The sequence below is a fragment of the Eschscholzia californica genome, unplaced genomic scaffold (genome assembly GCF_041429995.1).
Source record: "Eschscholzia californica isolate CP2 unplaced genomic scaffold, dmEscCali1.0.p SCAF_4, whole genome shotgun sequence".
NCBI classification, from domain to species: Eukaryota; Viridiplantae; Streptophyta; class Magnoliopsida; order Ranunculales; family Papaveraceae; genus Eschscholzia; species Eschscholzia californica.
Window position 1 is genome coordinate 56,665,910 of NW_028238461.1, and position 15,796 is coordinate 56,681,705.

Below are 15,796 nucleotides of genomic sequence, written 5' to 3' on the forward strand. Positions count from 1 at the left end.
TTACCCTACCTGAATGGGGCAAAATTCACGTTTGGTTAGTTTAGTCAAAAAAATGTCACCCAATAAGAAAAATCAGACAAATTCGGGACAAAAAGTCTGCCTGGCTTGCTATGATTTGTGTTTTTGATGACTCGGATTTATTAAACTCATAAGTGTGTTACAAAGTAACACTAATTTAGTTTACACTGACATTGTCATGACTTCTACCCCATCATTAGGACTATGTTATCATTTATACTAACAATGGTAGTACACGAAATTAATGCAATATTCTAGATGTAAGATATGCCCTCTACTAGCTAGCATCTATAGATATACACTAAACATCGTTACGCTAATTTATATGAAACCGTACATCTTCATTAAGTATCCAGGTTAGATATAATATGGTGATATATATGGGTGATAATCAACATCTAGAATATCGATCCTCCTCCCGAGTTCCAACTTCTTTTTATCGAATTCAACTTCCAATTTCATTGAATATCAAAGTGGTCGTACAGCATCTATCCCATCCTGTTTGTTGGGTGTTCCTTCCCTGTTTTCTCTTGTTCTTATATGGGTGGTTGGTTGGGGGGCAACCATTGCCATACCACATAGACATAACCCCTATCATATGGGATATAATTTATTTTTTTAATCCAACTACAAAAATACATCTTTCGAAATATTTTTAATAAGCGAAAATATCTACTACGAAGACATTATTTATGAATTATATAAGTTAGGAGCATATTATAATAGAATACGTGATATAAGACAGATCGAAATGAAGAGATCTGACAATCACGATGAGGGTGATAATCAATATCTACACTATCGATCCTCCTCCCGACCTCCAATTTCTTTTGATCAAGAGTCAACTGCCAATTTCATAGAATATCAAAGTGGTCGTACTATCCCATCCTATTTGCTGGGTGTTCCTTCCCTGTTTTCTTTTGTTCTTATATGGGTGGTTGGTTGGGGGGCAACCATTGCCATACCACATAGAGATGACCCCTATCATATTGGATATAATTTTTCTTAATCAAACTAAGAAAATGCATCTTTAGAAATATTTTTGATAGGCAAAAATATCTGTTACTAAGACATAATTATTGAATTTGTTGTAGTCAATTTCATATCGGTGGTGAGCCAGAGCGGGGTGCTCGTCTTAAAAGGTTAAACACATTTTTCTAGTGAGCCCTTTTAAAATTGTGAGGTCCAGAAGTGCCAATGCGAGCAGTATCACTAGCAGTCCAGAAAGTTGGTCCACACCATCCTATTAACACGTTATTAGCAGATAAGCTCTACTATGATGTGGTCTTGGAAGAGTACGTTTTAGCCAATCCCTACATCAGTACTGAGACAGAGTGTGGTACTCCTCTTAAGAGGTTAAACACTCTTCCTTAGTGAGACCTTTTAAAACCGTGAGGCCTAGAAGTTTCGAAGCGAACAATATCACTAGCAACCCATACGTACCATCGTATGATACGTTATCAACACGATTCGCTCTACTATGATTTGGTCTTGAGAGGGTGTGTTGTAGTCAATCCTACATCAATGGAGAGACGGAATGTAGTGCTCCTGTAGAAGTGCCAAAGCCCAGCCCAGAATACTGATCTCCAGCATTCTATAACAGAATTATATTATTCTTATTTTTGGGTCAATTCCTTATTTAATGTCATAGAAGGAAGGTGTATTTAGTCTGGTCAATGTTATTATTAAAGTTAAAACATCTCTTCTCCCAAAAAAAGAAGCAGACCGAAGAAAGAATATTAAGAAGAGAAGACTAGATTTCCTCTTTCTAAGATACTTCACCAATTCACCAATATTTCCTAGTTGTTTCCCACTATTCACACATATCTTCTTCTCCTTTTTCTTTCCCTTTATATTAATCTCTTCATTCCCTCATAGATCTACCTTCATTACTACATCCCCACCTCTCTTTCTTTTCATATCTATACATCTATATATATAGAGGAGCGGTAAAAGATCAAAGATGTCGACTAGAGCTTGTAGAAGAGTAAATATATGTCCTGATTATATCAGCGAAAACTCGAAAACTTGTCTGAAAAACAATTCATCTACTAGACTTACAGGAAACAGAAGACGGGTCGTTGTGTTTGGAGTTTTTCGACTACGGAGAAGCTCATCAGTCTCAAGCCCCATGAGTTTCTTACAGCGTCTGAGTTCTAAAGTCACAAATGCACTAAGGTTGGTTTCACTTAGGAGATCACAAAGAACTTCACCAAAGGTTTCTTCTTCTTATGCTAATTATAATAGTAATAATAATTATAGTAACTTGGAAAGATCAAGGTCGTATGCAACTCACCAGCATCGTCATCAGGTTGATTCTCATCACAGTGAAGCTATCGAAGATTGTATCCAATTCATCAACTCTTCTTCTTCTTTCCAGAGATCCAACTCTGTTTCTGCATCTTCTTGATGTTATCTGCACAGAGTTATTTCCTTACATAATTTTTGTACATTTTTTCATGTACTTCGAAGAATTAAAATCGATACATGTAATATTAGAGAAAAAAGAAATAGAAGATTTAGAGTAATGTTCAAAAAATTCATAGTTGATTATAATCAATCAACATCATTGCTTACAATACTTTACTAGGTTAATTTATTTATTTCTAAACCACCATGAAAGTTAGCATATCCACCTTGACAGACAATAAGAATGTCTATATGGGTTTTATTGTTTTGGGCATTCTATGTTTGGACTTGGCCTATCGCGTTAGTAATACAGAAGTGTTCAAGATTAAGAATCCGAAGACTCACGGATTCCATTGCTGCGGGCTTTCTACCATTCCAATGATCGTTTATAAGGAGGAACGATTGGACTGGATCTCCGATAAGTAGTTCCGTGTGCAACGGTTGGGAGGGGATACGAACGGTCCGAGTCTTGCCCATTACACCTAATTTGATCCTTCTAAGAAAGACAATTGTTAGAACTAAAAGTCGCGGAAGCTATCGAACCTACCCAGAAATTGATCCGATTATGAAGATTAATCGAAAAGCTAAGTCAAAATCAAATATGCGAACAGAATTTAACGAGGTTCGGCTTTAAAGCCTACGTCCTCGGGCGAAAAGAAATCTTTATTGAAGGATAGATGAAGACGACTAACACAACCCGCAAGTTCGTCCCAAGATGGTACCGTATAGAAATTAACCTTCTATACTAGATCTTCGACGACCGAGAAATTTAACACCGCTAAAAAACTATGAAAAATTTCTCTCACTCTTGCTCTCTCTCTAGCTCTCTAAAGAAGAGTTGTTGTTGCTTGTGTTGGTGTTATGATAGGCTCTCAATACCCCATATTGATGAAACCGCCTCATTGATGAAACCGCCTCTTACACCGACCTTCACCAAACCGCCTACCAATTTGATGAAACCGCCTCATTGATGAAACCGCCTCTTACAACAATAGAAAAAAGTATGAGGTGTTAATCAGAAACCAAACATCGAAAATGCACCATCAAGTATGTGATGATGGGGAGTATATAAGATTTAGAATTAGTGTACTTAGACACTAGTATTTATGTAGTGAAATGGCCAAAAAGGGGAGGCAAATTACAAAAAAGTTGATGTTAGAACAGATCAATCACAAAATTTAACCCAAATTTGAATTTTCAATGTCAATCAAACTTTTACATTTTACTATTACATTTTCTAGACAAAGTCATCTTACCAGAATCACATGAACATAAACCCCCAACTTCACACCCATAAACCCTATAATTTAGAATTCGATCAAATCAAATTTCATTGAAATTAACGACATTTACCTTCTCCTTGATGTTTCTCCTTTGATTTCCTCATCAATCTCTACACATGCAACCATGAAAACCTCCTTTAAATTGAATTCTAAAGAGAGAAATTATTTTCTTGATTAAAATTTTCATTCAAATTTTGTAATTTACCTTGTTAACTAGTCAAATTCAAATCCCTTTCAACCTCTTTTCATTTTCTCCTACAATTTATCTCTTTCTCCATCACCAATATTGAACCCTAAAATCCCAAATTGAAATGTCTAGTAGATTAAGATGACACGACGGAAATTCTATTAAAAAAAATACAGTTTGGCACTCAATTTCTATAACATCGCAAAACAACCCGTTGTCTGACCCAATTGTATATATAGTCCCTGATTTAACCTTGTTTGTTTGCAAAACAGTTCGTAAAACAACTTATTCATTCAATTTTCTCATCGATTATCCGGGATGTTATACCTTTCCAACCTTTCTTAGTACACGAGTAACAATGGTTGAAACTTACGTAAAAGTTAACAAACAAGTTGGAAATCCATCGTCATTTGTTAAGTTTAATGAATCATCCAGTTGAAAATCACTTTGTTCTAGTGACGATGGCATGTACTCTCTCTCTCTCTCTCTATTAGTATAATCATGGTTAGGATCCTATTGTTTTGAAAATGTTTGATATGTTTACCTCTTATCTCACTCCAGTCTATAAAATTTGCAAAAGAATCAAATAATAACCTATTAAAGTCGAATATTTAGTTTACATATCTTTGAATTATCTATCTCCTTGTTGATACAATTGAATTTAAACTTTGGGGGAAGTACGCATACTCAGAAGTTGTTAATCTTGCTTAATAAATTAATTTCCTTAATGGTGCTTTTTTGTATAAGTTTGGGTGTTGTATTTGATGTACTGTCATTTTAAAGGCGCCCTCCAAGATGTTGTTGGACGCCAATAACACATTTTTGGGACGCTTTTAAAACTTCCCCTAGATATATTAGATAAAAAATTTGGTAGGCTTAAACACCACCTAAAGTCTATTACATTTAAGACTTACATTTTAGAACCAACCATAGAAACCCTTTTCTTATGTAAAAATGAGATCCATTTCTATTACTTTTTTTTTTTTGGGAATTTTCTTTTCTTGGAAATCCATTTCTATTACTTACACTATGCCCAAAGTCCAATCTCAACCCCAATTTCTCTATTCGGTTAAGCTATTCCTAACTACCTCTCTCTATCTCTCTCTAATTCACCTAGTCCACAAGTAAAGACAACAAAAGTCCCAACTTTTCAATCTTTTTCGTGCACAAATTACCCCTTTCATCAACTCAATAGCAACTCTCAAATATACATACCCATTTTTCCTAACCACTCCAATACTTACCTTTCAATTCTTTTTCTTATTTATACAATCCCCTTCCTCCCCAATTTCTCTCACAAGATTTACTTCCTCTTACTCTCTCTCTCATCAAAATGGAATTTGTTTCACCTTCTCTCGTAGCCATTGCAGTTGCAACTCTCTCACTCTACCTAATATGGTTTTATTTCCTAACTCGAACTCTTTCCGGTCCAAAGGTCTACCCAATTGTTGGTAGTTTACCGGGTTTAATCGCAAACCGTTCTCGTATGCACGATTGGATTGCCGGAAACCTCCGTGCTTCCGGTGGCTCTGCCACTTACCAAACTTGTACTCTCGCTATACCTTTTCTTGCTCGTAAACAAGGTTTATTTACTGTCACTTGTCACCCCAAAAATATCGAACATATTTTACGAACTCGGTTCGATAATTACCCGAAAGGTCCCACGTGGCAAGCCGCTTTTCACGATCTACTTGGTCAAGGTATTTTTAACAGTGATGGTGACACGTGGTTAATTCAACGGAAAACTGCGGCTCTCGAGTTCACCACTAGGACTCTTCGTCAAGCCATGGCTCGGTGGGTCAATCGAACTATTAAGACACGCTTATGGTGCATTTTAGCGAAAGCCCATAAAGAAAATTCCTCGATCGACATACAAGATTTGTTACTACGTTTGACGTTCGATAATATTTGTGGGCTTACTTTTGGTAAAGACCCGGAAACTTTAACACCGGGTTTACCCGACAACCCATTTTCGAAAGCTTTTGACTCAGCCACTGAAACAACTCTTCAAAGGTTATTGTACCCGGGCTTTTTGTGGAGATTGAAGAAAGCTTTTGGACTTGGTACTGAGGTTAGGTTAAGAAATAGTCTTGAAGTTGTTGAAAATTACATGACACATGCTATCGCCGCGAGGAAAGAAAATCCGTCGGATGATTTGTTATCACGGTTTATGAAAAAGAAAGACGTAAACGGAAATAACTTCCCTAGTTCTGTTCTTCGTCCAATTGCGCTTAACTTCGTTTTAGCTGGACGTGACACATCATCAGTAGCACTGAGTTGGTTTTTCTGGTCAGTCATGAATCACCCACGAGTTGAAGAGAAAATCATAAAAGAATTATCAACGGTTCTAAACGAGACACGAGGATCTGATAGAACGAAATGGGTTGAAGATCCGTTGGAATTTGACGAAGCTGATAAATTAGTTTACTTAAAGGCGTGCTTGGCTGAAACATTACGTTTATATCCTTCTGTACCAGAAGACTCTAAATATGTCGTATCGGATGATGTTTTACCAGATGGTACTTACGTAACGGCCGGTTCAACCGTTACATATTCGATTTATTCAGTAGGGAGGATGAAAACGATATGGGGCGAAGACTGTTTGGAGTTTAAACCGGAAAGATGGTTATCAACAGTTGGTGACCGATTCGAAGGACCAAAAGATGGTTACAAGTTTGTTGCTTTTAATGCAGGACCAAGGACTTGTTTGGGGAAGGACTTGGCTTACTTACAGATGAAATCAGTAGCTTCTGCTATACTGTTACGTTACCGGCTATCACTGGTACCCGGTCACCGGGTTGAGCAAAAAATGTCGCTGACGTTGTTCATGAAGAATGGGCTTCGTGTTCACGTACACCCACGTTCACTTGACGATGTCACCGTCTGATTTCTCCAACTCCACCTAAACTTCCTAAACAGTGATATGTTCGTTTGTTAGCTCCTTATAATGGTGTCAAGTGTCGTTTGATTTTGTGTTTATGTGAAGACCATTTGTTCTTTTATTTGTCGTCATTTTATGTTTGTTATGTGTTCGAATAAAAGAAAAAAGAAAATCATTGTATTCTTTGTTATTTATCGTTTAAACGAAAAAAAAATTTATTTGTTGATTTATACTCTTTTATCAGAGTGATACCGAAACACACATAAACCTCGATTTTGTTATGATATAAATGTTATTCTGTCTCAATTCAATCGAGGAAGATAGCGAATTGTCATGGGTCATACGAGTTTCGCCCACTTCCACCATCCATTGGTAGGTTAGACTCATTGAAGATTAGAAATTAGTCAAGATAAGTCTATATATCTCTGGAGTCTGTAGTCAAGGGTTTAGTACAACCACCTAACTTCCATCCAAGACCACTCTATAATTTCTCTAAAAGATACAGAAAATCTAGAAACCTTTTTGGAAATTATATGCAAAAAATAAAAACTATACTTGAAGATGGGAGTTGAAGGTGTAGTAAGTACAAATATACAGAAGAATATTACATAAAGAATTATACATAATCACAAAAATGGTACATTTTGTATTCAATATACATATGTACTCAGTGTCAAACCCTGTTTCATACTATTATTTGTATCATTCTTTCCTCCATTAATGTACGTTGACACGAGCTCGTATAATCGGAGAAAGAAGACCATGAGGAGAGAAGCTCCACGGGTAACAGACTACTCGAATTTGATTTCGGGTGCGTGACTGACGATTATTTCTTGCTTCTGGTTTACCAAATGGGAGGACTCATTTCATTTATACAAAAATTCTCTGTTTTCTTTGTCATTTGGATTTCTTGTTACATCTTATGTTTTAATCTCCTCTCTTGGTCAAGTTTGTAGCTACTAGCTAAAATATCAAAAGATCTAATTGAGTTAGTCAAGAATTTTCTCACCAGTGGAGAAGAGATTCCATACTACAGTTCCAACTAGATAAAGGACGACAGAAACCTCGAAGACATTATCCCAAGAACCTGAAAGTTTTTTATGTCAAGATAAGTACTAGAATTCGAGGACGCTTCAATCAAAATATAAAGGTATAGAGGGATGAAATGTCAAACCGTGCTGCAAGATATAACCGGTAGCAGCTGTCCCAAGGACTCCAGCCAGTACACCAGCTGTGTTCGATAAACCAAGCAGCACTCCCTGTCATTAAACAAAAGTCACTCGTTACTTTTTCAAAGACTACTCTGAAATTTGGTCTAATGGTAGATCACAACCCTAATGGCCTAAACCCCTGTACTCGGTGGCATTAGGCGACAAAGCAAAAAAGCAGAATGGCAGAACATATAACAAAAATACTTACTGCATATCTAGGGCCAATATCTTGATGGTTCGAGTACAAACCAGACTGTGAAAATGCGTCCGCTCCCTATCAAAAGAAATTTCAATATCGTTGAGATAAGCAATGCTCGTAAAAAATAGAGGTTCCTTATAAGGAGGTATCAGTGCCTTTAAACTGATGTTAGTAGCTGTCTGAACTATAACACACACAGACCTGACTGCAGGACATGCACAAAACAGCCACAGCAGGAGAATCAATATGGCTCAGTTGAGTTAGAAAGAAGGCTGGACCTAGAAACCCGATCGATTGCATAATCTGCAAGTCAATATCCAAAACAAGATTTCAACCATTAGTAAATTGAGCCAATAGATATGTATTAATCGTTCCTTTTCATCAGTTTGAAATGAACGTAAGAGTACAGAAATACATCAATCACCGAAAAAGGTGACCAGCTTATAGAAAACTACCTTCCGAACCACGGTGACGGAGTATCCTTTACTCACAAGAGTGTCGGCGATCCATCCACCCAGGTTTGCAGAAAATGCCATTGTAAGCCATGGTAGCACACAAAAAAGGCCAGACTCTGTAAGATTGAACTTCAAGACCTGACCAATTTCATTCCAGATAAAACATTTTTCATGTCGAATTTAGATTGAGATACTCAAGAAACTAGGAAAATGGGCATTATAACTTCGAAACTATTTTTCATTCCAAAATAGACTAGTGTTAGATGGAATTTACCTGGTTGTAATATGTCGGCATCCACGTGAGAAGGATGAAAGTGCCCCAGTTATGGCAGAAATGACAAACTATAAGAGCCCAGACAGGTCTCTTTGATAAGATCAATTTCCATGGAATTTCCTTCACTGGTTCCATGGAAACACTGTTACCAGCAAGAAGCTTCTTTTCTTGTGGTCGAAGTTCAGGATCTTCACGAGGTGAGCTATGTGCCTATGTAGTCATGAAGAAAGTCATCAAAGGATATATCAGGCATAAGTTTGTGGGACTAAAAGCACAAACGGTTAATAGTTTCGCTATCACAATTATGTCTCTAATACCCAAATAACTTATCTCATTCCTACTTCTATACTTATGTTAAGAGGAAATTACCTTACTTAGCCACAAGGAGACCCAAACTGTACCAAGCGACCCGAAGGAATAAAACACAGATGGCCAGCCAAATTGATGTATCAAGAACGGGGAAAAGGCAAGACCAGTAACTGAACCGAGATACATTCCACTATACACAAGTGCCAAAGATCTACTTCTCTCTGATACAGGAATCCACTTGGATAATATATTATTCATGGCAGGCATGGCAACACCCTAAAAACAAGACAAGATTATATTCAAGATGAAGATAGAAGAGTAAGTCCATAGGTTTAATCTACGAAAGAAAAGGGGAGGAAACTATATAACGAGCAAGTTAAGAGGTAACCTCGCCGATCCCCATGAAAGCGCGAACAACAAGTAAGAAAGGCAACCCAAGTTTAGCAGCAACAGGTGTGAGAATAGTAGCAACAGACCACCAAACTACCCCGAACGCCAAGACGGCTTTCCCACCAACTGTATCTGCCCATATACCTCCAGCAACCTATGATTTGTAATTCACTATGAGAATACAAGGAAACACCATTTTTCCAAGGAGTTGGAAATTGAAAAGAATCAGCATTTTGAAACCTTAGTTTCACAAATCCCCCAATATTAAACACCATGGAAGTACAAGATTCAAGAAAGGAAACCTAGAAGGTCGCTCCAGATTGAGATTAGCAAGAAAAGTAACCTCACCTGAGTGAGAAGGTAGCCCCAAAAAAATGAAGATTGAATTAATCCAACAGTTGATGGGCTCCAGTTATACTCGGCCGACATGGGTAAGATGGCAATGCTCATATTTACCTGCCAAACGATACGCAAAACTCTTTCGAATATGTATATTGAGCAAAATCACATAACCTTAAACCTAAGAAATCAACTATTTAAATATTTAAGTGACGCCCAAGCCTTAGCCGTTGTCGATATTGTCCCCGCTTTTACCACCTCACACAGGTACAGGGTTTTGTTCTTGTGAAGGCTCCACGAGCCCCACCAAAAGGCCTCGACACTCATTAAGCTTGAGGGTACACCTATAGCCCAGGCTCCGGACACTCTCGTGGTCGATGGGACTATGACAATTTAAGTTAAGATTAAACTAGTTGATGAAAATGGGTAATCTAGTATTGAACAAAAAAGCAGCTTACTCTATCCATATTGCAGAGAAGAAAAGCAGAAAAGCAGAGAATGACGATCACCCAACGCTTAGGGAACTCCTCCCACCATGGAATTGAAATCTCCAAACTATCTTCTTTAGAATTAACAACAACACCAACATCTCTGAAACTATCAGAGAATTTCTTAACTGATGAATCGGATGCGTTGGTATCATAAGATTCTGATTTCACATCTGCTCTAACTCTCCCAGTCTCTCGTTTGGATATACCCAAATTTCTGAAAACAACACTAAGTTGTTCAAATTTTAGTGGGTTTGGTGAAACATTATGATGAAACCGTTTGTGGGGTTTGATAATTGAAGATGATATCTTGTTGGGAACCCCAGAATGATTGGAGTTGTTTCGGTTTTGAATAGATGAGATGAATGGAGTTGGGAGAAGAAAGACTCCAGCTTTCATGGCTTAGAGGAGAGAGAGAGAGAAATAAGGTATTGTGTTTCGTCCACTGAGTAATGAAAGAGAGAGTGATATTTTTTTTGTTTGTGAGACTGAGAGATGAAGAAGAGTTAGAGGCTTGGAAGGGAAGAGTGTGATTCTGTTAATAATGTAAAGGATTGGTTGTTGATATGACACGTGTCGTTGGAGCCAATTGAAGATTTCATTAAGGACAGGAAAAGAGATCTCCATCCCATGGTGTAGCCAATGAAAACACCACTAGGTCCCATGTAAAATGGTTAAGGCATTATCTTCCTCCATAGAGGTTCTTAAGATTAATGTTAAGAAGAAAGAAAAATTGGGTAGACTCTGGCCAGAAATTCTATATGAGCTTGTCGTGATTCATTTCGTAGAATCTGCATAGTTTTTCTTTTTTCCTATCATTTTTTTATTTTTCTACCCTTTGTTGTCAAATTCTGACAGGAGTTTGTGTGGAATATGGTTCGAATAATGTTGGGCGTGGTTAGAACTTCCAATTGCTTGCAAACTAGGGGTGGGAATCAGGTCGGACTGGAAGTCAGTAGACAAGTACCTCATTCAGTTGGGACGGAACATGCACATTGTTACCTATAATATAATCGGAGTGGTCAGGCATGGTCAGGCACATTGGGTGGTCGGAGTGGTCAGGCACTTTGTGGTCGCATATCGGGCATAACAAGAGTTTTTCTTCAAAAATAACAAAAATAACTCAATAAAGAGATTTCATTAGAGGACGAAGCCCATGTGAGCAAGCCCAATATTGATGTTTCATGCACTTAAACCTTCCAAGTCTTAGGTTCGATTTTCAGCGAAGTGAAATATATGATTTATTGAACTTGGGTTATTAAAAGTATAAATAAAGTAATTTGATTGGTTTTATGTCATTAATTTAGTTGAGCTTTAGACCAGTAGTTTAGTTGGACTTTAAACTCGTTTCTATAAGGGTTTAAATTTCGTGGTTATCGTGATTTCCAGAAAAAAGAACACTTGTGTAGTTGTGTCGGACTAAAATATGGAAGATAGAACTAGTTTCTTTAAGAACCGACTCACAGCCCAAATATTGGCCTAAGTCAGGCCTAACATAAATCGGGTAGGTTGTAGCAGTCAGGTTTGGACGGGAGGCTACCCAAAAGCTTACGTCCGTGACGGACCGATTAGATAGCGGGCTAGACGGATAATGCCCATCTCTTGGGCTTGGACGGGTAGGCCAGACAGAGCCTTATGTATGTGACCGACCGTCTAGAAATAACGGTCCAGATGAGTATGCCCATCTCAGGCATCGAAGATCGTGGATTTATCGCAGCTCGGGTGGATCTGGGCTTCTGGCCTTTTCCCCACCCCTAGTTGCACGAAGACAGCCAAACTAGACTATGGAGCCCACAAGTAGCATGCATTGGGCTTGTCAACATCCAATATTTCTCTTAGAAGTTCTAAAGGTGCCCACTTTCTGGGGCGTCTAAATCAATTTTAAGGGGACGCTTATAAATGTTATCATCATTTTTCAATGGCAAAGCCCATTATAAACCATTTCTGGTACAAGAGTCAGAAAATCTTGAAACAATATATATGAGGAAAATTCTTTTCCTTTCAACAGAAAAAAAAAAAGAAAAGAGGAAAATTCTTTTCTTTCCTTCCTTTTATTTATTATACAATAACCATATACTAACTTAATTTTGTAGGGCATGTTGATTGGTAGTTGGCTTAACGAAAGTAAAAAATAAGGAATCCGATTCTCATTGGGAGAGAGTGGGGATAAGCACTCGCTTTGCCATGATCACCACTTGAAATAAATTAATAGTACCATCTATTATATAAAACAGAAGGGAAAACGATGACTGGGACAAACATCCTTATTTAATTATGCATATTGTCTAGAAGTCCTTCTCAAAATTTAAAATATAGTCCTTCGTAGAAATAAAGTTACCTATTTAACAAACAATGATCCTTTCTTTCTTAGAAATAAAATAACTAATTTAAGAAAAAAAGAAACAAAATAAATTTCAAGGGTTAAAAAAAGAAATTAAAATATTTCTCTCTCTCAATAAAATAATAACTAATTTAAGAGAAAAGAAACAAAAAAATAATAACTAATAAAATTCTATCTCTCAATAAAATATGACAATAAATTTCTGTTTCATCAATAAAATAATACCTAATTAAAATCTCTCTCAAGTGTCCGTGCCCTGGGGCACGGGATATACCCTAGTTTATTTAACAAAAGTTGAAGAAGGGACAATAGTGGGGCAGCAGGGTACGTAGAATAATAAACATGGAGATTTTAAGGGACAATTGAAGGATTCGAATGCTTTAACACATGAAAAAGACCAAAAGCTATACTTCTTATTTCTCTCCCCTCTCAAAATTGAATGAAGCAAATCTCTCACATCGCCATCCCCTTCTGATTTCATTGCTTGAATCGCTCTCGTTTAAATTTGAACTATGTGAAGTATATCGATTGTGAAACTTATTAGTTCTAGTCCCTACTCCCTAGTCGGATTACTAGGAGGAAAAACGAATAGACTCGTAGTCTTCTATATTTGGACTAAAAATGAGGTCGACCACAACTCGAAAGATGTGGTCGACGCCCACTGATCTCAATATTTTTGTCTCTACATACTCAGATTAATGGGAGCCGATCACATTAACTTCCGTAGTGTTATTATTTACGTTCTTAGACAAAATAGCATTACTGCTGGTTTATAGTACTTTGTTTGATAAGAAAATGGAATCAGGAGAAATTTTAGAGACTCGTAAGTGTTGAAGGCGCCTTCTTCGCACATTTCTACTCAAATTTGCCTTGTGGAAGGAACATCATTTAATGGAGGCGCCTTTCAAAAGCAGTCGTTACCTGTGAAATTACCTTCCACCGACTCTTCTTTCATCTTTTTACTTTATTCATTCCAAGTACGTCCCTACTCTTATGTCTTCTTCCTCCTCCTCTTTTGGACCTTCTCTCTCTTAATCTCTCTTATTAGCTTCACCTTTCCTCTTCACCAATCAACCACCATCAATGGCCTTTTTTTATCTAAAACTTGATTAATTAGACTAACAACCAACAATGGCAAGAACTTCATCATCCACCAATTCCTTCTTCCACACTTTAATCTCTTCAATTCTTCTTCTCTTTCTCCATCTTGGTTGCTTCATATTCAAAACAACAACAACTCTTGATTCTTCTTCAACCAATAACAAAAAACGTAAAATTACCCCTCTCTCTCCTCCATCTTCTTCAAACCCTTCTTCTTCTTCTCAATCAACTACCCAATTCCTTAAACCCCCACGCAAATCTTGGTCTTACATCAAACGACTCTTCACCTTCAAAAAACATTCAAATAACAACCAAATTCAATCTCCTCCTTCACCTACCCTAATCTCAGCTACATCATCCCAACCTTCAATTGAAACACCCACCACCACTACCGACACAGTTTTATCTTCTCCTCCACAACCGTCAAGAAAACGACGTACTGGTTTGTTTGTCTCCGATCCCAATTCCTCTCTCAATCTCATCGATCAAAGATCATTTCCCCTTCGAAATGATATCTTTCCTTGTCCTATATGTGGAGAAATTTTCCAAAAACCCCAATTACTAGAACAACATCAATCAATGAAACACGCAGTTAGTGAACTTCTTGAAGGTGATACGGGTAAAAATATAGTCCAGATTATCTTCAAAACGGGCTGGAACAATATCAAAGACAAGAATTCTAACAACCCCAACATTCATCGAATTCTCAAAATTCATAATAGCCCAAAGATATTATCAAAGTTTGAAGATTACAGAGAATTTGTGAAATCCAAAGAAGAGAGAAATGGAATTCGAAGAAGAGATGAGAGATGTATAGCTGATGGAAATGAATTATTAAGATTTCATTGTTCAACGTTTATATGTAATTTGGGAGACAATGGGAAATCAAGTATTTGTAATCAACAATATTGTAGTGTTTGTGGGATAATTAGGTCAGGGTTTTCAGCTAAAATGGATGGTATTTCGACATTATCGACTAGTTTAAGAGCTCATATGAGTATTCCTCGAGAGCTTGAAGATGAATTTGCTTTCATGAATGTGAAACGAGTTATGCTGATTTGCCGAGTTATAGCGGGTCGGATCGGGAGTTATGAGGCAGTTACTACGGGGAACAAAGATGAACCGGGGTTTGACTCGGTCATGGGAAGAGGTGGTATTGGTGTTGGTGGTGGTGTTAATACAAAGTTAGATGAAGAAGAACTCATAGTGTTTAATCCGAGGGCTGTGCTTCCTTGTTTTGCAATTATCTATAGTGTGTGATTATGATCTAACGGTAGATTTTGTGCTTTTAGTTTTATTTTTCGGCTAAAAAATGGTTGATTTTTTTATTTATACGTGATATGTGATATAATTTGGTCTGGCTTTAGATAAAAAAAAGTTGGGAAAAGAAAGAAAAAGAAGCAAAAAAGATGAATGAATGATGATGACGATGGAATGTTGGTGGGAACCGTGTGAAATGTTAGCTTTAGAAGAGTGAGAGAGAAAGGGAGTCATGAGTTGTGACTTATGATGGGGGGAGTTGTGATAGTGATGATGATTAAAGGGGTTAATAGTTGTTTAGTTGGGATTAAGTGTACTTCATCAATTGGGTTTTGTTATGAGTTATATATAAATGTGCAAGTGGAAGTGTGCAAATCTTTTTTTTTTTTGATGAAGAGAAGTGTGCAAATCTACTTATCTTCATTGATTTGATTCTATCATTTTTACTATTATGGTGTTACAAATTTATTGATTTTCATTTAAGGATGCAAACCCTTAGTAAAATTGTGTCCATAACCACTCATGATACCCTAAACCTAAAAGGCCATCTAATAGGCCCAAACCCAAGGTTTATACCTACTCCCATGAAGGAAGGGGAGTTATGAGAGAATTCACGGTTGCATATGAAAAAATCACTTTGTATGATGTTAT

The 15,796-nt window shown here is 37.2% G+C and overlaps 3 protein-coding genes and 1 long non-coding RNA gene across 5 annotated transcripts; 2 read left to right on the top strand and 2 right to left on the bottom strand.

Moving 5' to 3' along the window:
* Window positions 1–114: 114 nt before the first annotated feature.
* LOC147546646 (uncharacterized) lies at window positions 115–4,009 on the bottom strand. 2 transcript variants are annotated; one of them, XR_015239871.1, is made up of 5 exons: window positions 3,916–4,009; window positions 3,781–3,820; window positions 2,773–2,923; window positions 2,315–2,434; window positions 115–609 (listed from the first exon to the last, which is right to left on the bottom strand). It is a non-coding gene; the product is annotated as an uncharacterized LOC147546646 (long non-coding RNA). The 2 variants fall into 2 exon arrangements; XR_015239870.1 differs by lacking the exon at window positions 115–609 and adding an exon at window positions 1,638–2,174.
* A 1,185-nt stretch (window positions 4,010–5,194) lies between these two features.
* LOC147546647 (cytochrome P450 86A1-like) lies at window positions 5,195–6,968 on the top strand. Its single transcript, XM_086673898.1, has one exon. It carries the CDS (start codon window positions 5,231–5,233, stop codon window positions 6,782–6,784), a length of 1,554 nt encoding a protein of 517 aa, XP_086530024.1. The 5' UTR covers window positions 5,195–5,230; the 3' UTR covers window positions 6,785–6,968.
* A 340-nt stretch (window positions 6,969–7,308) lies between these two features.
* Window positions 7,309–11,092, bottom strand: PHT4;1 (phosphate transporter 4;1). The gene is made up of 10 exons (XM_086673905.1): window positions 10,414–11,092; window positions 9,965–10,072; window positions 9,615–9,770; window positions 9,287–9,502; window positions 8,918–9,127; window positions 8,644–8,781; window positions 8,390–8,491; window positions 8,198–8,263; window positions 7,953–8,037; window positions 7,309–7,865 (listed from the first exon to the last, which is right to left on the bottom strand). The coding sequence occupies exons 1-10, from the start codon at window positions 10,840–10,842 to the stop codon at window positions 7,768–7,770; spliced, it is 1,608 nt and encodes a 535-aa protein (XP_086530031.1). The 5' UTR covers window positions 10,843–11,092; the 3' UTR covers window positions 7,309–7,767.
* A 2,659-nt stretch (window positions 11,093–13,751) lies between these two features.
* LOC147546649 (zinc finger (C2H2 type) family protein) lies at window positions 13,752–15,580 on the top strand. The gene has a single exon (XM_086636166.1). The coding sequence runs from the start codon at window positions 13,916–13,918 to the stop codon at window positions 15,143–15,145; it is 1,230 nt and encodes a 409-aa protein (XP_086492292.1). The 5' UTR covers window positions 13,752–13,915; the 3' UTR covers window positions 15,146–15,580.
* Window positions 15,581–15,796: the final 216 nt, after the last annotated feature.